Source organism: Rhopalosiphum maidis, chromosome 2, assembly GCF_003676215.2.
Source record: "Rhopalosiphum maidis isolate BTI-1 chromosome 2, ASM367621v3, whole genome shotgun sequence".
NCBI lineage: Eukaryota > Metazoa > Arthropoda > Insecta > Hemiptera > Aphididae > Rhopalosiphum > Rhopalosiphum maidis.
The window spans coordinates 10,548,020-10,570,930 of record NC_040878.1 but is presented as its reverse complement, the minus strand read 5'-3'; the positions used below and the strand labels follow the sequence as shown (position 1 = coordinate 10,570,930).

At 28.4% G+C, this 22,911-nt stretch overlaps 3 protein-coding genes across 6 annotated transcripts; all 3 read right to left on the bottom strand.

The window, feature by feature from the left end:
- Nucleotides 1-124: 124 nt before the first annotated feature.
- On the bottom strand, nt 125-8,685 carry LOC113554021 (retinol dehydrogenase 11-like). 2 transcript variants are annotated; one of them, XM_026957663.1, is made up of 7 exons: nt 8,339-8,685; nt 3,347-3,468; nt 1,783-1,986; nt 1,450-1,608; nt 906-1,031; nt 599-806; nt 125-377 (listed from the first exon to the last, which is right to left on the bottom strand). In XM_026957663.1, exons 2-7 carry the CDS (start codon nt 3,465-3,467, stop codon nt 233-235), a joined length of 963 nt encoding a protein of 320 aa, XP_026813464.1. In that variant the 5' UTR covers nt 3,468; nt 8,339-8,685; the 3' UTR covers nt 125-232. The 2 variants fall into 2 exon arrangements, with proteins under 2 accessions (XP_026813464.1, XP_026813466.1); XM_026957665.1 differs by lacking the exon at nt 8,339-8,685 and adding an exon at nt 6,023-6,166.
- A 2,971-nt stretch (nt 8,686-11,656) lies between these two features.
- On the bottom strand, nt 11,657-16,094 carry LOC113554381 (c-Myc-binding protein-like). 2 transcript variants are annotated; one of them, XR_003405256.1, is made up of 3 exons: nt 15,945-16,094; nt 11,993-12,241; nt 11,657-11,830 (listed from the first exon to the last, which is right to left on the bottom strand). XR_003405256.1 is itself a non-coding variant. In XM_026958198.1 (3 exons), the coding sequence occupies exons 1-2, from the start codon at nt 12,487-12,489 to the stop codon at nt 12,034-12,036; spliced, it is 324 nt and encodes a 107-aa protein (XP_026813999.1). In that variant the 5' UTR covers nt 12,490-12,604; the 3' UTR covers nt 11,657-11,830; nt 11,993-12,033. The 2 variants fall into 2 exon arrangements, 1 of the variants encoding a protein (XP_026813999.1); XM_026958198.1 differs by lacking the exon at nt 15,945-16,094 and adding an exon at nt 12,374-12,604.
- Nucleotides 16,095-21,145: 5,051 nt separating this feature from the next.
- On the bottom strand, nt 21,146-22,883 carry LOC113552286 (ribosome biogenesis protein NSA2 homolog). Of its 2 annotated transcripts, none has more exons than XM_026955088.1 (2): nt 22,728-22,883; nt 21,146-22,001 (listed from the first exon to the last, which is right to left on the bottom strand). In XM_026955088.1, exon 2 carries the CDS (start codon nt 21,988-21,990, stop codon nt 21,211-21,213), a length of 780 nt encoding a protein of 259 aa, XP_026810889.1. In that variant the 5' UTR covers nt 21,991-22,001; nt 22,728-22,883; the 3' UTR covers nt 21,146-21,210. The 2 variants fall into 2 exon arrangements, with proteins under 2 accessions (XP_026810889.1, XP_026810890.1); XM_026955089.1 differs by having other exon boundaries at nt 22,724-22,876.
- Nucleotides 22,884-22,911: the final 28 nt, after the last annotated feature.

The following is a 22,911-nucleotide window of genomic DNA, read 5'->3' as shown; positions in this document are numbered from 1 at the left end:
ATGTCAACACTTTGCATCTGTAATTACGTCACTCAGCAACATACGTGCATTATAAACTGCAGTGTAATAAACTAATATATTATTAGATTATAAATTATAAGATAGAATAATTACATAACTATTATTCATATCATAATAAATATTTTTAATTTGAAAAACAAAACCTTAAAAATAACTCAACATTTGTATACAATATTGTTGTGAAAAACATCCCATGATGAGTAAAACAGTTTTAATTCGATACGTCATCATCTTTTTCCGGTTGGAAAGGATCTACCGAAGGTTCCAAATTAACAATTACGCAGCTAGTGTCCCACAACTTTGCGCTGACCTCTTCGTCTTTAGCCACGGGTTCCGGTTCAGCTACCTTGCAATCGCTGAAAATTTAAAATTTCAAACAAAAATCACTTAGATATAGAAAACCGTTTTTTATATTGTTTTAAGAACCGTGTATGTACATTGCATAAACCGAAATTGAAGATAGATAAATTATAAGACTCATATAAATAATGAAAAAATGTATGCACAGTAGTAAGTGTTTACATTTAATCCAAAAAGAGCGTACAGGTATAGTAATGTTGTTGTGTCATCAAATCACCTGTAATATAAACCACTTTCGCTAGCGCATTTCTCGTCCAGAGCGCAGTGTAACGTGGTCTGAGCGCCCTGTTGGGGTGTCTTTACGGCGATTTTTGTGAAACTGTTGTACAGCCACGACGCGCCAGGAAAGATAGTCTGATCGACAAACCGGCTAAGTTCAGTGTGAACGACTCCTGGATTGACCGCATACACTGTCACTCCGGTACCTATTCAATAAAAACATTTTGGTATATTTTATGTTTACGAAATTCGATTTAACCATCCAATATATAAGCGATAATGATTACTAATTATACCAAACTTACCATTTAAACGTTTAGCCAGTTCCACGGTGAACAAAATGTTGGCCAACTTTGAGCGACCGTACGCCCCACTGGGTGTGTAGTTCTTGTCCAGATTCATGTCATCGAAATGCATTTTTTGATCGCCCCCTATATGGTTCAAAATGGTATATAACTAAAAAAATTCAAAGCTCCTGGAAATATCATTATATTATAGTAAAAGGTACCTATATATGGCTATATACTTATGGATAAACTCATTAGCTTAAAAAACAATTAAAAATAAAATAGTTGTAATAAAAAATTAATTGTTATTTTAGTAGCTCATTGCTGCTATATCATAGCGACTTGGTAATATTTTCTAACCCAATAAAGTCGAATGTAAAATTAACTAATTCAAAATCTTAACTAGTGCAGGATTTCAATTATTAAATATATTTGTTTATAGCTATAATATGCGAGTAAGTAAAATGTCGATGCCAAAATAATATATTATCAAAATTGAATTGTTACTTTTGTTAACTATGATAACGTAATAATTATAATACAAATAATACAATTGTCTTACATTTATGAGCCACTGAAGTTACGTTGATTATCCTAGCCGGAGCGGACCTCAGTATTCTGGGTAGTAACAAGAGCGTAAACAGAAAATGACCTAAATGGTTGGTTGCCAAATGAAGTTCGATTCCGTTCTCTGACAATGTTTTCGGACACATCATTATACCTGCACGCAAATTGTAAGTACAATTATCGATTTAACTTTTGGATAATATATTATATCATTAGTGCTGATCATACTATGCGAAATATCAAAAAATCGTAGCAACTATAATATAGTTAAAATCAATGATCATAATGCATTACAATATATTATTATAATGTACACGATAATACTCACCCGCATTATTTACTAGAATATCAATTCTTTTCTCAGTTTTCAGTATCTCTTTTGCACATTTTCTCACGGATGCAAAAAACGACAATTCCAAATGTTTAAAAACCAACTCTCCGACGTTTGTATCTCCTTCTGTCTGATTTTTAATGCTGTCTATTGCGTCTTGTGTCCTAGACGCACTTCTACACGCCATTATCACCCGAGCGCCTAAATTTAAAAGATCATTATTGTAGTGAACCGTAGGTATCTATAAGACATTAATATTAGATATATTTATAATGTTACAGAGAGAAATGTTTTCACACAACTAAAAATAAATGTAAATATCAGTTCACACACAAATACAATTTATGCCACAATCTACATTAATTGCGAAAGTGGATAAAGTGGTTCAATCTTAACCTGAAAGTAGATATATAATTTTTTAACACATACATTATATTATAAATTAAAATATAATAATATCAAGTACGATTGTATAGAAAAATTCGACGATTGATCGCCCAAAACCTTATTTATTAATTTCATAATCTGTGATATAGCATATCTGGTAGGCAGTGTCGGATCCAAGGAGTGCAATATACCGGGGCTTCAAGACTAACACTGTTTTAGAGTCCACGAGTTTTTATTATACCTATTCTATTATAGGTATCTAGTTAAAACATTTTCTTTTTAAAAACCGTCTACACTTTTATTAAACACAGAAAATATATACGATAAATACATCGTATATCAGCCTTCTTTCCACGCAAAGAGGGAGGTAATTAAATCGGAAGTACAGGGGCCTGATTACTTTAGGTACCCGTTAAAATATAACATTGTAATATTCTGATGAAAAAAATATATAAATTGTAATATACTTATTTTAGATTAAATAATATTTTCTAATGTAATATATTATTATTATATTTTAATACCGAAAATATCTTAGAGATATTATCTAGAAATATTATTGCGTATGAAATATCTATATCGCTTGTAATGAGTTGTAACCATATTTGATTAGAATGATTATATATTTAATTAATATAAATATTATTTATATATATAGTTTTTAAGCTAGACTTGATCATTATTTTTTAATTTGAGTACACTGTATGTTATACACTAAATTGTTCTAATCCAGATCCAAATCATTTATATAATATTGTAATAAAATATATATTATTATTCTTAAAATACCTAATAAATAATTTATGATAAATTGTTTATCTTTATAAGTTTTATATAGAGCCCACATAAATAAATTTTTAGTACACAACCACAATATTTGATATGGGAGAGACCTAATAGTAGTTAAACTTTGGCCTCCCGAGACCTAGATCCGGCACTGTTGCGGCTGGTAAGTACAACTAATAACAATCACCCATTTATTTTTTATTTTACGATACAATAAAATATACAAAGTTAAAAATAAGCTTTTTAAGTATAATATTTTAACTATCGAATCAGAGGACAGTTGTGACAAAATGTATGCTGTTTCGTATAAAAAAAAACATAAAATATAACACGTAGTATAATATTGATCATAATATAAGTATTGGTGACGAGTTCATATTGCTCTTACCTCTCTTATAGAATTCCGTTGCCGTTTCTTTTCCGATTCCTGTGTTACATCCAGTTACAATAACCGTTTTCCCTTCGAGTCGCGCCGTCGACGTACAGTGATTCGGTAAAAAATATTCCATGCTGAAATGATAACATAAACTAGCTACAGTGGTTTAAATTCTAACAAAATATAATATATTATACTGAATACTGTGTACAGTATTTTATCATCGAAAATATAATAATATTATACGAGTATTATATAACACGACTGTTTTGCTCAACAGATTTTATATTTTTAAATATACCTGTATGCTATAGTTATATTTTATACGTCATCATAGCTGCATTTCATGGAGTAACTCGATATTGCAGTATTATAATATTATATGATACGCATGTATACAACTTTATAACCTTCATGACACATCACGTTCATTTTTTAGTTACGAATTACATTTATAATATATATATATATTATATTATTATACTTTTGTATACACAGTGATTTACCAAAAACGCTCAACTCCACTTTCCTTTAATAATTAATACAATTAAATTTTTAATTTTTAGAGTTTAAGTATACCTAGGTATATTTAAACACTTAGATTTTCTGTACTGTTTAACAAGTGTATTCTACGACGTTAAGTATATTATTATTTGTTTTTTTTTAATAATAACCACGTTTCTTTTTCTAAATACTGGTAACATGAATATTATGATAGGTATAGTTCATTTTAAACTTCAGAGTAATGTTGCCGGCAATATGGTCCTAACCGGTAAATGTGAACACCACGAATACAAACAAATAATTTATAATAATGATCATTCATTTTATTTAATTTTAACATACTGTGCATATTGTGAAACAATAAATTATAACAAAAAAAGTTAACTAATATCATTTCTTTTATTTTTATTTTTATTATAAATTTAATTCCATAGAATTAGACTACGATATTTGTATTATTATCCTATTTAAGAATTATAGTTTTCCAATATGGCCATACGTGTATAGTATAAATTGAGTAGGGTTTACTTTAATCACTAATCATTTTTTAAATTGAAATATAAATTGTATGAACATTTAAATGAAATTATTAAACTAAAAAAACTAACAATAATTTCTTAGTAAATTAAAATATATTGAAATAATTAATCATTTAAAACAATTAAGTTAGATAAGGAAATAGATTCATAATTAATGAAGAAATTTTACATAATGACAGTACTAGGAGCCGAAAAATGAATTATGTCAATAACTGCGGAAAGTTATTTTTTTTAAATTATAAGCGTAGTTATATTATGCTCATAATTAATTATAAAATTCTATGAAACTAAATTTATAACAAAAAAAAAATTATTAGTTAACTTCTTTTTTGAAATTCCATAAATATTATACAATTATGATTATTATTATAATTTTTTTTAAATGTACTTAATATATTAAAATTTAAAAAATGGATGATTAATATTATAAATTATTTGTTTGTATTTGCGATTCACATTTCTCGGTATTCCACATTGCCCGTAATATAATACATAAATCGATATTCGAACAAATAATTTCTAAGTTATTAAACTTTAAGTTTTAAATTTAATAGATTAGGTACATGCAAAAGGTTTAGAAGATGGCAGGAGGTAGGCTGTGATTATTTGAAAATTATAGTAAATAATAATTTAAGTTTTTAGTTAATACAATTTTATAAATTCATTTAAATTTCGATTTAGATTAAAAATGAGTGCATATTGTAAAATTGTACAATAAACAAGATACTATTTTAATAATATAAAAAGTATAAGTATTAAAACAATATAATTTTTGAGTAGGTAAATTAAAAATTTCTAAATATCAGAGTATAAATAAATGAATTATTAAAAGATAATAGGTACTTATCATGGATACCTATACTTAATGAATCACTTTGTAAGTATAAAATATTTAATATTATTATGCTATAGTTATTATAATAGTGGTTTTCTAACTACAAACTATTGGGTCACGAACCAATTTTGGGATGTATAAGCTTTAAAAATTAGTCCTGGTAATTAAATTTTACTGACATAGAACAATAATATACCAAAACAATGTTTTATTAACACTGTACGTCTTTACGTATACCAAATATGTTCTTGTATATTATCATTAGGTGGTATGGTATAGGTTTTATCAATAGAAAATAAGATAAGAGCACTTTTCCTATGGCATAAGATATGAGGCAATTTTACCATCTTTTTTTTTTTGCTTTTCATGGCATACTGATTTACAACGTTTTCATGGGTCGAGAAAATAGTAAAAAGTGGGTCGCAAGTCAAAAAAGGTTGAAATAGCATAGTATATACTGCAAGCCGATATTATACTAACGCCATATTTTTTTTACGTAATGTGTACTTAGGTTTACTGGATTATCATTGAAATTTTATTTTTTTGATATTTTATAAATCGGTTTGAATCAATATTCGTCACGTAAAATTAATCTGGCTTCCTGCGTAATACAACTAACTTTTGTGCTCGGATAATTATATATTCATATAATAAGAAAGTAAATTGCTTCATTATATTATCACCCAGAATAAAATGAAAACAGAAATACATTTGTCGAGATAAAATCAAACTTTTATAAACCAATTTAATCATTTATAAAATATACGTTAATACTATTAATACCTGCTAGCATTTATATTAAATACGTACTTTTTATATTATGACATTTACACCATGTATAAGTTCTTTGACTCGATGAGATCAACACTTACTCAAAATGTGTCATAACTAAACATTTTTTTTAATAATAATATTATACATGTAGAAATATATAAGTTCACAGTAATTTGTTTTATACAAATGAATAATAAAGGTACTTTCGAAAAAAAGTATCAATAAATATTATGTAAAACTTTACTTAGGTCGTCCACTTTTAGGCTTATCAACCGACAACTTCACTACTAAAATGGTACTATAAAACTAAATTATTTTACACAATGAAGGTAGGTACCTACTCGTGCCTATAGTAGTACTAATAGTACTAATGACTGAAGTTAATAACTGGTAAACGTTAAAATAATAATTATATCAATGTAAAAAGAAAGAGAATTAGTTAGAGACAAGGACACTCACATTATATGTATTATAATAATGAGTAAATTATAATTTATTTTTATGATAGTTTTTACTTAATTGAATGGCTTAAAAGTTAAAATTATATATTTTTATATATTATTTAAAATTTACACGATAATATTATAACGTTTTAAGTATAATATTATAGAGTAATCTGATGAATGGAAACAACGTTACTGAAAACAATATTATTATTCATTTTAAGTATTAAAAAATAAATGTGTCTATGAAATATAATATATATGTGTGTGTGTAGCGCAATATACATTTAAGTAAACAACGAATAGGCAATTATCTAAGTTAAGGGGCCCCCCTCGATATCATTATATTATACCAACGGTAGTGCAGTACACAATGACCTATATTAAAATATTTAAATTATTGCTTAGTTTAAATGTCGTACAGTAAATAATCTAGGTATTTAACTGCAAACATTATGTTTGTTGAACGTTTGATAATTATTATGTCTAACCATTTTCTAGTTTCTGCACAATATGGTGTATTTTTATTTTCTTGATATATGAGTCATAAAGGAAGCTTCCCAAACTGATTACGTGATTAAAGTGTGAGCAGTATTAGTACCTAGCGAACTTTTCTAACATAATTTAATTTAATGTGACTTGAAAGAGGTTTAAAAAGTAATACATATGGTGTATTTGAAGACCTTATTTATGTTCTCTAGTTATGTGAGAGTCCATGTATCAATCTAGGATAACACTTCAAGCCCTCGAGGATGTACAAGTTAATCGATTAGTTGTAACTGATTAAATGTTATATTAAAATATTAAAAATATTAACACAAGATGCTTTATAAATTTGTAACCGATTACAAGTTATACTGACAGTGAGTTAGTTACATTACTATTTATGTTTATTAATTAAAAAAAAATATGACATCACTAAATATTTGTTTGTATGAAGAGTTCAGGAAAAAATTTACTATGCAAGTTATAACTAGAATTTTAAATTATTAACACTGAAAATTATCAAAACATTACCGATAACAAAATATTATAAAATGTTAGCTAATATGATTAGAACAATAGAGCATATTAAATAAATAAAATATATAAACCGCAAATGGAAAACTATAGACACGATACTATTGTGCTGACTCGAAATATGTTTAACACACTTAACTATGGGTACACGTGGTCACACAGACAGTATACTTGTAAACACTAATATTACAAATCATGTATGTTATAAAATAAAATAACTACAGTAAAACTTATAGATTATATTACTAATGCTTGTTTAATGTTTTTGTAAATTTGTAATTGGTAAAGTGAAAAAAACTGAAGATAAATAAAAATTGGGGAACCTAGTTCAACGAATGAATTAATCCGTGAACAATCAAATTATTTTTTCAAACTTTAAATAAATACGCATTCATTTAATCGATATTTAAAATGGGTTAAAAAAAAATCCCACGGATACTAATAGAACGTAGAATATTAGACATAATAATATATATTTCATTTTTCTCGAAATGACATGTCTGTATTTTCTACATTAGATGTTATGCGTATTTATAATATATTAATGTATACTAGCTATGTATAATTTATATACCTAATGTGTAAATTTGTTGATAATTGATAAGCAAACTGTTATACTATGTAATGAAGCACAGTACACTGTAAAATAATATCATCAATCGTATACAAATATCATGTTACAAATGACAATCGACGTAGGTATAATTAATATAATATTATACATCATAAGCTGTTTTATCCTACGACGGCATATATATTGTACAATATAGATACTAATATAAGTAGTATATTACAGTATTACTGACTTTTATAGCAAAATCGATGAAATAAAACTTAGATTTAATTTATTATCAATGATTATTAATTTAAATTATCATGTTCAACTCACCTTATTATTGTTTTTCGTATACTTCTAGTACGTTTTAATAATATTGTGCCTAATCAACGATTGTCCCGTTCGTATTATATAATATGGAATATCGGTATATTGAAATATTCAAAACATGTATTAATTAAATTGTGAAAATTATAACGTAAATAATATTAACGATAAAAATATACTTCTATAAGCGTAACAATGCTGTGTAAACTTTTAATTTAACGATTTTTTCAATAATACTGCGCCAAAAACGGCATTATTTATAATATCATTCCACCAATAAAGTTTATATTAGCGCATGCGGACGATCGATGAAAAGTATAACGCGAGAATGATTAACCATCGTCGTACTATTATATTGATCGCCGGCATGTATGAATTAAAGCGTGAATATTGATACGAAACAGCAGTAGATAAGCGACGACCAAACTATAATATTATATATATTTTTATATTATTATACCAAAACGTCATCGTTTATTATTTGTGGAATATTATTTAAAAAAAATGAATATCATATTATATACGGAATCAGATCGATGATGAATGTACACTAAAAGGTCAAAGGTTTCTTTTGAATACAAGATTATGTGAGATTAAAGGTATTTTACTGTTTTATATTATACAGTGAGTAATTACCACCTACTTAATATACCTACAAGCTTTTTTATTAATTTATGGTACATAGTTGAATAGTTCCATAATATTATTGCATCCTATTCATACCATCAACATAAATAATATAAGCTTACAACCATAGTCATCATTGTACGTGGAACTGTTATGCTAAATAATTAATTTAATATTTAAAACAACTCTTATCGGAAAATATATCATGAGTTATGACTAATATACTATTACAATAACTATTATTATAGTGATTTATGATGTATTTAATTATAAAAAATAATTCGCATGAACTATGTATCCATTATCCATAATACGTATTCGTCTAAAATGTATCTATAAATAGATACTTAATAAATATGTAATTTATTCGTCATGGTAAGTAAAATGGCACTAATGTTCTGAAATAATTGATATTTTAAGGATCAAGTTTTGTCAATAACAATTGTTACTATAGTCTATAATACAATTTAAATTATGTTTATAACTGAATCTTAAATATATTATTCAATATTTATAAAAATAGGCAACTTCTAAGTTATATTTTAAAAACAATTATTGCATACATTTAAATAGAATGTGGATTATGAAAAAAAAAATTTTAATATTTTAGAATTTACATAGTATGAAACGTCTAAATTTTCTAAAAACAATTTATTTATTGTGGTAGGTAAATACCTTAAAAATATAAAAATATGCATTTTAAGTACTTAATCATATTTTAAATCCAATCTATAGTTTTGAGAAATTTGTGTAATAATTTCTAAAAAAAATTATCTTCAGTCATTTTGATTCAGTAAATTTATTATTTATTGGTGTTTCACATTTTAATTAATACTTTCGACTCATCCGGACGATAACGGCAGCGCTATCTACTGTCTTTATTTTAAATTATCAACACGCAGCGTGGAGGACTGAGTCTCCATAAGATAACGTTGTCGAACACAACTTTTATTAATTATTAATTTAATGTCAGCAATTTCGATAAAAAAACGTATTTACTATTTAAGCATTTCATGATGATAACGTTACATAAGTTATTCAGTATTTCAGAATTTTTGGAATACAACAAAACTTACCAATGACCAAAAAAAAATATGAGTCGCTTCAAGGTTAAAAAATTATTATTAAACATTATGAAATTTTAATTGGGGGCACCATTTGGGGTTTCGCAGGGTATACATTGATGGCCCTATTTGTATACTAAAATAATAATTATTGAAAAGTATATTGTTTTAATTTTAGTTGATATTATTATTAAAAATATATACTTAGACTTGTACATATATGCTGAAATGTTCAAAGGAATATGTAGATTAATCTTTTAAAACAATAATATATAATTTCGATAATCTAGTAAACTATATGCTAAAGTGCTATACATCATCTGGCTAAAAGAGTAGGTTCGAAACTTCACTTCCATAATCGTTTTTTCTTGAATAAGGAATAACAACACTAAGATCTGAGTTTGAAAGAGCCTTTTAACCTTTTTTTATAATAAACTACAAAAGAAGACGTTTTACCATATGTCATAAACAACAAACTTTATATAGTAGTAGTGCATAATATAATATTATAATGTATAAATGTAGGTAATTACTCTAAATAATTTTTGTTTAGATACATAAACATTAGAGTAAATCAAGATCTTAAAAATCAAATTATCGTAAGGTAAGATTATATGAATACAAATCTATGTGAATATCCTGAACATAAAAATAGTTTCCTTCAAACCCTGAATGTCAAATCTTGATCATGAAATTATTAATCGTCAAAATCTTACACACATAAACGGCAAAACCTTATAGACTACAATATTCGGAACTCGGCGGCTTAAATCAATATAATCTTTTATTTTATAATTGTATACACGTGCACCGGGCACAAAACGGTCTTCAAACAGTTCAAACGGACATTGCAGAACGTGTCTCGACGTAATGCGTGACAGAATTCACTGAGGTCATCGCCGTTTTTATGTGATGAGAATCGGATATACGTGTCCGCTGCCGATGGAAATCGATCGACCATCGTGTCATGGTGTTGCAGGGCGAGTACGTTGCCACGCACAGGACAGTATCTTGACGTATTAATGTGCAAATCGATGGGTATCGGGAAATCGTTACGACTGCCGTGATGTCGGAACACGACCCGAATGCAGCGCACGCGTAGTAGTCTCGTCGATGAACCGGAGCAAGAACAGCGCGACAAGATATCGCCCGTCGTGTATGATATAGCAGGCACGTTCACAAAAAAAATTTCGGGAGGGGGGTTACAAAATTTAGCAATACAAATTGTGCCGCAACATAATAAAACAATTTTTTCCTCGTTAAACGAAATTATTTCGGGAGGGAAAGGGTTTGTACTCCAAACCCCCCTGTATACGTGCCTGTATGGTAGCACCGCTTATCTAGTCGGACAGCGTGATGTCGATTACTCGGCTCACGAGGTCAAACACGACCACCGTGGACAGCAGGAGGCACTACTATCTGTTCTCTTGTCGAGATGGCCGAATTCGTGTTACAAGCGGCCGACGGGACTGACGACCACACGTCATCCAACCGCATGACCGTGGCGGACGCACTACGGAGCAGCTGCAGCTGGCTAAACCGCAAATCGTCATAATCTTAGCGAACTCACGATTTATAAAAAAAATTATTAATAAAATGAGTTCAAATATGTATAGTTTTTGTGATTATTTTATTTTATTATCTATTTTCACATTGTTTTCTTAATATTATTTTTGTGATCTTTAGTAAATCTTAAAGACAGTAAGTATGTCAATTTAATTTTGTTTATAATCGATTTTAGTGAAAAATATGTTCACAATGGCGAACGGTTAGGTTAGGTGCACCGGTTCGACAAACTTGAAAAAATCTAAAAAAGATATAATACAAACAGTTATTAATTCAACCGACGTTATATGCGTATAACCTATACCTATACTATACTATTAATTTGTAGATTTTAAAACAGATAATATTTAGGTATACTAAATACTTGAAAACTTATTGATATAATTATTAACTTAATTATTACTTTTAGATTTTCGGTCCGTATAGCCGATGTATAATACAATATTATTTATCCTCCTCCTCCTCCTCCTCCACCTTCTCCTCCTCCTCCTCCGCAGACATATTATTATAGTTGGCCATGAATATTGCTTTTAAATTTTCGTTTTCGGTTTTCAGGAAATCCCTAAACGAATAAGCGTCGGCCAGTTTGGTTTTGATTTCCGATATTTTTTCTTCATCTGGATTCGGGTTGACCATCATCTTCCTGGTGTATCTACGCACAATAAATAATAACAATAATAAATAATAGGAAAAATATATAAAAAAATATTAACCGAACGTCAGCGGTTGCTTAGCGTGTACAGGGGTTAATAATAATATATCGTGTGCATTTTATTTAATTTACTCTACGGTCGGAAACTCCATAACTGGGCATTCGTATAGTTCCATAAAAATTTCGGTGAACTTGTCAAGCACGCCATTCCGGTCCAGATATTCGCGAAAGTCTTTGCGTCTGGTCATGTGCCCAATCTACGGATAGCGAGTATCACATAGTCTTTATATTATAATATTACACAGCACGGAATATGTGCATGGCCGAAACTAAGAACTTCAATACTCGAGGGATAACTAATTGTTTTCATTAGAATAATTGAGCTGTAACTTGAATATTTAATTATAATATTATTAATACTTTTAAAAGGAAGGGTTCTTCATTCACTGTTATATTTTATATTTTCATACCTATACTTAGTATTACTTCTTTTACTGAAAATATTCTTACAAAAATAATCTTGATATGCATACAAATATACTATAGTATTTACTATTTATCTATTTTTAAATATTCAATTTATTTATTTATTTATTTATTATAGTAAAGTTACAGTAGAGTCTTGTTTATCCAAACGAGATTGGGAAAAGAAGTGGTTTGGATTACCTATGACTTAAATAAAATCAATTTTCTTGCAATTTAAATTATGAAATTTATAATTTTTTGTTTAGTGCATTGGATGGTCGCATTCAATACTTTAAACTTTTATGGCTTCTGAAGCAGATAACATACAGCGACGTCCATGACCCATGTGCAATGTACGAACGTAATTGACAAATTGTACCACCAGGAAATATTATTATGATATAAAATTATAAAGATATGATTACATATTGTATGTATTAATATAACGATAGGGTAATTAATAATCATTATCAAGCCCCGTCAGATTACAGCGTCTTTTGGATTAATATAGCACGTTTTTGATAAACGATACCCTACTACTATTATCATCATTACCAATAATCGTTAAAATCATTATTATTAAATGGTATTCAAATAATTTGATTATTTGACTCGTACAAATGAAAATTATTCAGTACCTAGTACCTACTTATAGGTACAGTAAATTATAATAAAACAGAGCCTTTAATTAAATATTAAAAAGTATCTATATAAATTAAAAAATTTCTTGTACAAAAAGTATTTAGGAGTAAACAAATTATTTAGCTTTTAAGAGATATTGAAAATTTGTTAACTAAAGATTTTAGCTAATAAAATTAGTAGTTTTTAATAGAAGAACTTTGCAATTTTAAATGTAATACAAGCTTGGAGCTTCATTATAATAATTTATAAAATAGGTATTAATGACTATTTCTGAAAATGTCAATAATTTTGTGTTGATTAAGTATTTTAAGTTGGGATCAATATGTCAATCATTATTACAATTCACTCGTTTTGTTTTCATTGATAAAACATAGAATGATTTGGTTTGCTATTTCTTTGATCTATTACTACTCGTGTAATGTATATGACATAGGAAAATGCATAAATGTATTTAATACATTTACGTGTCTAAAAATTAAGAAATATTACGCTAAGACGCTAAGTAGTTGCTATGCCTTATAGAAGTTAGAACGCGCTGATATCATAGTTAATCAATTTCGTCGATATTACCTTATCACTGAATAGGTTTCCGCTATTCAAATAAAATTCCTTGTCCTTGACTGGCTGGTTTGTCATTTTCTTACCGTAGCACTTTCACCTTTATCACGATAGGGTTTTGAACAGTATTAATTGAAATGGGAGTGTAATAAACGGATTACTTTTCAATATTGTCGTTATTTTTAATCAAATCAACAATACAATTACGCATCACCACGTAACAGCCATAACTTTTATTATTATTTTTTTTTTGTTTTATCTTATATATAAAAAATAATGACAGTCCCTTATTGTTGTTTCGTTCTCAGCGAACGAATTGCGTCCCAATATCTCATTTTCATACAAATTACATCCCGATATTATTTTACAACTACACTATTTGCGTCCGATGTAAATAATTGTAAATACATTATTTTCCTTTCCATTAAATACAGACTTTTTTTTATAGGACTGTCAATAACAAACAATAACAATAAAAATATCAACATTACATATTGTGCGGTCGGTTATTGGGCCACATTTTATGTACCTGCTTCACTAAAATATTAACTTACCTCTTACTACCCGGAGATAGGTTTATACCCTAGAAATGTGTAACACAAAACTACAAAAGTAAAAAATATACAAGTATGTAAAACGTTAATGATTAACTAATTGTTTTTTTCTAATACATAAAAATGCAATAATTTTTTTAAATAATATGATACAGAGCTTACAATTTGAAATCTGTTTTTTTCCCTTCTTCGTATTAATTAAAGTTCATTTCCTGGCTTTTAATGTTCTTACGCTTTTAATTTTATTATAAACTTTAGATTGAACTCTCAATAAAACATGCGAAGACGGTCCGCAATGGATAGTGTCTTGCAGCCGGCTAATGCGAGCTCGTCGGTTGGCTTGATCCGGGTGCGACACGCATACAAAGCGCGCCGCGCCGACGACGACGTTTTACCGTGGTAATAGTGTGGCGAAGCGTCAAGCCTCAGGCTCGTTATATTGGACACATGTGTTGCACCTGCACCCAATGCGAATAACGTCCGTAGCCCAACGACTTATCTCCCTTAGCCGAAGACATCAGATAGGTTTTTGGTCCTCTAAAAGTCACTGACACAAAAGCGATACACCCGTAACGCGGAACTCTGACAAGTCACTGGAACTGTGCTATATTATGCTCGCTAGATCTGACGTACGCGCGACTTGTCATTTCTGCGGAACGTAACCCGCCGTAGCTCTGCGCATATGTCGACAATGACGATAAGACACAGGGAAACGAGGTTTACGAATACACGTTCTGTTTGGGAAACATACTTGAAAACCTACGAATGACAGTTTATCGCATAACGCGGAAACCGAAAAAATAAAATGTGCATTAACACAAATATTTAATGGAGATGTGACGATCAGTGTTCGCGCAAACGCAACAAACCAACTACTGACGCACTGCCCGAACAGTGTCATATTATAGGCCACGGTCGAATTTTGTTTGTGCATACCAGAGCCTGAGCTAAGGAAATGTTAGAGCTGCGAATGAGTATGAATAAAATAACTATTTAATAATATGAGTACAAACAGTGTAATGTGCAGGCAACATAATATTTTGTTAAAGATCAAAAATTATAAATACTCGAAGCTATCCCTAATCGCGCAAGTTTGTCCGAGGTGGGTCTTGCTACGATGGAGGACAGACAGTGAATGTCAATGTTTGTCGTTTCGCCGGGCCTTTTATACCCGGTTCATTAGCGATTACACAGGACCGGTATCGTGTTCTGTGACAGATAGCAAAAAACTGTAGAAACCCCAATAGTGCAATCGCCGATAAACGCACAATTTAAATAAAAGTTATTATAAGAATAAAATAATTATAATAATATTAATAATAATAAGATTAGGAATAAGAATAATAAAAACAATAATAATAAAAAGGAAAAGAAGAATTTAGAACCTTATCCGTACATCTCCCGCACACCGAACGGAAAAATCCCCCCTCTCAGACAAAAAATTAAAAATTAAAATATTAAACAATTATTTATTATGTACAAACTTTTCACGGGATTTTAATACTTTTCCAGAATTTTTTCCAATCCGTTCTTTTCGTATTCGCGTAGTTTGCGTCTTTTGAAAGCCGTGCGTATACACGATTTTTTCGTAGTTAGCGTTCGTAGTGTTTGCGATCGCGGTAACGAATACGACCGCCGACGACAGTCCCCCGGACGTTTTTCTTCGTTCTTTTTATTTTCGCACATAGGATTGCGGACGCCGATCGATGTGCGTGATATTTATTCTATTGTTATTGCTTAAATGTACACGTATATAATGTACGTTTGATTCGAAGCCCGTTTGTCGATGTACAATACTGTTTTTTTTTTTTTTTTATTCAATAAATTTCATTATATATTTATATTATTATTTTTTTTTTTTTGGTAGCTAAACTTTTACGTCATACTCATACTTATATCTTCAACCACGGGTTGTGCTGTATACCATAAAAGCGTTTCTCGACGACGTTTGTGTCTCACAATATTGTACTTATGTATATGGGTGTATTGGTGTATATATGTAATAATATATGATAAGTCTTTTGTAGGTGTATTGATAAGTTATTATAATAACATGTTATATATCTTTATAAATCGTAATTTAAATTATAATGTCATTGGATGATGTGTAATAAATAAATAAGTGTTTCTTTATTTTAAAATATTTTTATATAGGTAATAAATTTAATGATTTTTGGGGATTATAGGTGACTGAAGGTGATGTAGGAGGATTTGCTCTGCACAGTAATGTGATATTGAATTTTGTGTAGAACGCTCGTTCATCCAACATCCACTTCTAGTTTTTTCCAAATCAAGCACTGAGTATATTGTATATAAACTAGGTATAAGGCTTGTAAAAATGATGTGTCTAATGTGGAACACGAGTGTCATTAGTCAGATCTTACACAGTATAATAAATAAAACAAATTCAAAATTGTATTTCATATAACTATGTTGAAAAATAAATATTTTTTGAAAACATTTTGGAGGAGGTTTTAACCTTCAAACCCATCTGTTTATATGCGACATGCGGCACATGCCTGTACTGATACCATATTTTTTAAAATTGTCTACAGGTATATCCTAAACTGAACCAATTTTCATAACTATAATAGTACTGTACTTTAGATTTTAGAATCACTTTTTGTCAAAATGTGAATTTTAATAGTACCTATATAACAAATGTAATATATAGCCGTATATAGATGTTTTAGGTATATGTATCTATATGACGAATGTAAACTGTAGGTAATACATATTTATTTCTGTAGCACTGTAGCGCATCACATAAATAGTGTCTACGGGCTACACGTATGACTCATACGGTATGAGTCAAGAATATAGTAAGTTTAATATAGTTTTTAAACTACATTTAATAAATTATAAATCGTTTGAAATATTTACTTTTTGAGCTGTCCATGCATACTGTGAACATATTTGAAAATTTGCGCACTTGTTAAAACGCACTAGTCTAATATGTAAATTAAATCAATGTCTGTCTGCCATAAAAAAAGCAAATAGTTTGATTTCCACACGAAATAAATCATTGTAGGTATTTTATTATTAATAAGCCGACAATATGAAAATAAAGTTATATTATCGATTTGAATCAAACATTTAATATAGGTACATAGGTAGGTCATTTTTTTAATTTATTCAACAACAAAATAGTTTTTTGAGAAACTAGTTGACGTGATTGGTAAATTGAGTCACAAATGAACCTAACTCGGTAAATTGAGTCTCAGGAAAAACCAGGTTGTAGTAAGTTGAGTTCCGGAAAAAATAAGGTAGTAGGTAATTTGAGTCGCGGGGAAAACGATTTATATGCATTTTAAATTTAAAAATATGCTTGCAAACATGCACTAACGTCAGAATATGCAAAAATATACACTATAATTACAGTCCACATCCGAATATTTTTAACTTTATTGATGAATTACTTGAAGTTCAGTCAGACACAAATAAAATTAAGAAGTAAAAATCAAAAAAAGAAAAGCACGCTCGATAAGGAACAAAACCTAAGGGACCAAATGACCAAATATACCAGTAATGTTATAATCCGATTTGAGTTTATTAAATCAATATCAATAAAATGTTTACCTTAAGTACATAATATACATATAATAATAATGATAATTTTTAACGATAATAATTTTTTTAAATTAATTTGTTAATAAATTGAGTGTAAATGATTATGACTATTGTCTTATTAATATTTTTATTATTTTTTTCAAAAAATTGTTTGTTTTAAATGTAAATGATTATGACTATTGTTTTATTAACACTATTATTATATTTTTTAAACAATTTTTATTTTATGTGTTAATATATTACAAGACTGATATTTTTTTACAGCAATACGAGCAGTATCGATTTTTTGTAGGAGTTAACACTATCTTTTGTAGGAGATTATACTACATTTGTAGGAGTTTACAATTCCCCATATAAATAGTTTAACTAAGTCAAAATATTTACTTACTACCAATTTTTTTCCGGGACTCAACTTACTTACTACCTGTTTTTTCTTGGGACTAAATTTACCGCTTTCAAAATGTACCAAAATTTTCTCAGACTCAATTTACCTAGCCCCCTAATTGAATAAAAAACAAAAATAAGTTGTTGTATAATAATTGAACACGCAACAAATATGGTACCTATCTTCCTATTTATTTTACCAAAGAATTTTTATGTTATTAAGTATGACTAAACTGAAATGTATTTAAAAAGATCTACTATTGTCCGATTGATCCGATTCTGTAGTTCACATGGGTCTTTTGCTTTTACCAGTTCTACCCGATCACGTTTATAAACTTGATTAAAATATTAAATAACCCTCCTTTTTGCACACTACACTCAACTGAAATCCTCTGCAACCTCTCCAATTTCCTCTTAATCTGTATTATTTAGCTCTTTACACACTTGCCAAATGACAAACGTCTAATTTTGCTCAAGTACCTACCTATTTATAATTGTTTTAATATCCCCCACCCAAACTCTTCTTTATGCGGAACATTAAATCTGCATGCAGTAGTCATCAAAAAGATAATTAATTTCGTATTGAAAGCTGCGGGTTAATTCGTTATTTAGTATTATCTATATACGTGTTTTCTTTCTATCTATATATATTTCCATGATAATATTTTGTATTACTAAAATAATTGTTGAGCTGTCAGTCATTGACTAAAAAAAATATTAACTGCTACATAAACATGTCCTCCCGACGGCCCGTAAGCTGTCAATTACCTTTGATAAAATAAAATAAATTATAGGTAGACCATTTTTTTTTCATCAATTTAAGTAAAATATTCTAGTCCATTACATAGTTTATTATTTTGAACTATATCAGCATATTTATTATAAATATATAATAGATTATAGGATAGTCATAGACCTAACCACATTAGATTAAAAAATTTAAAAAACATATTCTTTAGATAATTCAACTGGTATTATAATAACTAATAAGTAATAACTGACGGGGAACATTGTATTATATTTTAAAGTTTTTTTATCCTCTGAAATATTTTTTATACATAACCTATTCATAGGAAATTATAACAAAATGAGGAAATTCCACTAAGATATGACTATGAATATACGACCCTTAAATACCTAATAATAAATAGTTAAAGTTTAATATTTATTATAGTTTATATCAATTATACCATTCATTATTTTTAAGTAATTAAAAACTATAATTTTACGAGTATAGTTACCTGTTAGGTATATTTCGTCTCCAATACTACGCCAAATACTGAAATACCATCATTGAATGTGTTGTCCATAATATACTTGTAATAGTTGTAATGTGACAAATCATATAACTACGTGAAAACGAACTAGGAATCTCAATCAGTTTTTCATAGATACTCATCGTGCATTCATGCATATAGCATAAGTGTACCTAATATCTATATAATATAATTTAATCAATTGATTTAAAACAACTTTATTTTTATGTGCAGTTGAAGCTCGTCAAGTTCAGATTGCCTAAAAACAAATCGGACAGCTGTTTACACTGTTTCGTATTTTCCATATCCATATCAGTGAAATCCCCAAAAACAATGTCTCCAACAAATTTAAAAATAAGAAAACGGACGCAGGACTGTGCGGATATGTGTAAACATGCTCATTTCAAAACAAGTAGACTAACTTAAAACGCCGAACATGGAACGATTAGATATGTGTAAATAGACCTTAAAAGGTAAAATAATAGTAATAGAAAAAAAAAAACAAGACAAAATAATAAGTATTTTATATCATTATATGTATTTATATGGCTACAAGTATTACATGTATACAAGTGAGATGGGAATACACGCTAACTATGTTTAATGTCTGTTTGAAGTATTAATATCGTAATCAGAAAGAAAACAAGAATTATTCACTTAGGAATACCTGAGTAATACTGCAACCAGTATTTATATAAAGAATACAATTTCTTTTAAGTTGATAACAACATTAAAGAATTCATATTATTTAGTAATTTCATGAAAAACATATTTGTATTTATAAGCTAAATGCTCAATTTTTTAAATATTTATTATGTAGGTATTATAAATAAAAGTTTTTTATTAATAAGTGCTGCAGTGGATTACTAGGTTTAGACAAATTAATGAGAACTGTGGTCATACACTGAAGACTGAAATAATGTATAGGATAAACAGGTATGTATAGTTCAATTTCAGTTTATAATATTATATTATATAGTATTATATTATCAGGGGTCCGTTTCTTGAAATCATTTTGTCACATTTTAATAAAAATTTTAAACCAAATAATTCCACAATAAACAATAACCATACAAAAAATTGTTCTTCACAAATATACCATTCTTGTTGAGAGAAGTGGGTTGTTTAAGAAGTTCAAGTTGTACAATTTATAAAACTCTTAATGTTGCTTGTAACAATTAAATAATTCTTTATTTTGTCTTCAGTGCTTAGTTTACAAACTTGTATAAAAAAGACAACTGCTGAACCATGTATAAATAAGTATAAGATAATAACTGTTTTGTTAGAAATATCAATACTTGCAGTTTTATTGGTTGTAACTAGTAGTACATAGTTTTGAGTTTTCTAATCATAGTAAAACACTTGTGTTAATTTAAAACTATATCTATTCCAAAAACACAATAATTAACATATAAACTATTTCAACCTTACAACAAGTAGAAAACAAAAGGAATATTTAATTATAAAAAAACCAATGAGTGTAATAAAATAAATATTTATTTCATTAGTTACAATTGAAACAAATAACAAACTTATGAACTTAAACCAAAAGTACAGCGTTAATACATCCATCATTCTCTGGATTATTAGTAACTTGAGCATATTTTCCCCATACTACTTTACCAGACTGTGTTACCAGACCTAACTCACTAATATTTACTTCTATTACAGTACCTTTAGTTATAACTCCTAAATTTGTATACATTGGAGAATTAGGGTTCTTTTTTACACCAATAATTGGTAGACAGAATGTAGCCTTTAGTTCAGGATGAGTTACATGAGCCTTATTAAAACGCAAAGCCATTGGTCTTATAAACCTTTCAAACTTAGGAGGTTTACGTGTAAAACCTTCTCCAACATAACATACTTTTGTCACCATCCTCTTCCATCCCTTTCTCTTAGATTTGCCTGTTCTAAATACCTTGAATACTTCATTATCTGATTGAGCACGCACCTTGGGTATAGGTACATCCCATTTGCCTGCCTTTTCTTTACGTTTCTGTTTGATCATGTTAGAAAGTACTTTGGCGCTTGATTGAACATCTCTGTCAAGTAAATAAACTGGTAATGCACCTTCTTTGGGTTTCTCTTCTTTCTTTTTCTGTAATTTTTCTTCATGTTCTTTGATCTTTTTCTTCATTTGAATCTTTTCATTACGGCGCTCTTTGTTATAAAGTTTAGCTTTTAGACCACGAAGACGTTTCGCCTTATCTGAACGTAAATGAGGCTCACGAGCTTCCTTCTTACGCATACGTTGTTCATAATCTAATCGGCGACCGTATAACTTACGGTGCCTTTCCATATACTCATTTTGTGGCATGATTTATTTTTCTGAAAATAAAATAAAATTATATTGAATATGATATAAATAAAATTAAAATTACACAAAATACAAGTTGCTTTACTTTAAAATAAATGTTTCTAGTTAAATAACTTTAAATTTATGAAAATAATATCAACAGGATGAATCAAGATTTAAATTAGCTTTATGTACTTAAGAACAGATGAAAGAAAATATATTTAATAAAAATATTTTTTGATAATTTGTATATAGTCGGGGATTATCACTGTTGTACAATATTGAGTAGGATTAATATTAAAAAAATGACAAATAGGTAGCATTATTAATATATAATTTTTTATAATAAAAGTTGATCAGTATTTCTAAAAGAGATCATTTGAAGTTTCGATTTCAAGATCAAACCTGCACTACCAATTTATTCGCGTTTTAAATTGTATCTTTATAAGTACAGTATAATCATTTGATAATCTGACTAGTAGTAAAACTATGTATGAAGTAGAAGAATTTAAGTACTGAACTACCAAATGAGTAATAAGTAAACTGTTTACATACGTCTTGGAAATAAATATAACTTAGTATACAATTATATGGCTATAAACTTAAAATACGATATAGTTATTTTATTATCAATTAAAACTTAAATGCTTAAAAACATTATAATATAAATATTATCATACAACAATAGATGCCATAGACGTTAGTCGAATAAGTACTAAGTTTATAAATAATAATATTAATAACTTTAAGAGACTTACTGTTGTGTTACTATTTATTGGAAGTTGAAATAAGTGTTGACAATGTCTTGTTCAATTAGTTTTAGAATAGAATTTAGGTTTTTTTTTTTGGAAACGTATTTACAAACTATTTTGTTATTTTCATAAATTCGCGATATTGTAAAGGAAGTAACCTTAAAAAATGTCGTGTGGCCAGTGAGATTGC

What these genes read in the sequence shown, in the direction of transcription:
- LOC113554021 (XM_026957663.1), bottom strand. Translation starts at nt 3,467, where the DNA reads ATGGAATATTTTTTACCGAATCACTGTACGTCGACGGCGCGACTCGAA. An exon ending in TATTCTAGTAAATAATGCGG is followed by an intron (nt 1,609 to 1,782) that starts GTGAGTATTATC and finishes ATTTGCGTGCAG; the next exon opens with GTATAATGATGTGTCCGAAA. An exon ending in ACTGGCTAAACGTTTAAATG is followed by an intron (nt 807 to 905) that starts GTAAGTTTGGTA and finishes TTTATTGAATAG; the next exon opens with GTACCGGAGTGACAGTGTAT.
- LOC113554381 (XM_026958198.1), bottom strand. Translation starts at nt 12,489, where the DNA reads ATGACCAGACGCAAAGACTTTCGCGAATATCTGGACCGGAATGGCGTG. An exon ending in ATGGAGTTTCCGACCGTAGA is followed by an intron (nt 12,242 to 12,373) that starts GTAAATTAAATA and finishes TATTGTGCGTAG; the next exon opens with ATACACCAGGAAGATGATGG.
- LOC113552286 (XM_026955088.1), bottom strand. Translation starts at nt 21,990, where the DNA reads ATGCCACAAAATGAGTATATGGAAAGGCACCGTAAGTTATACGGTCGC.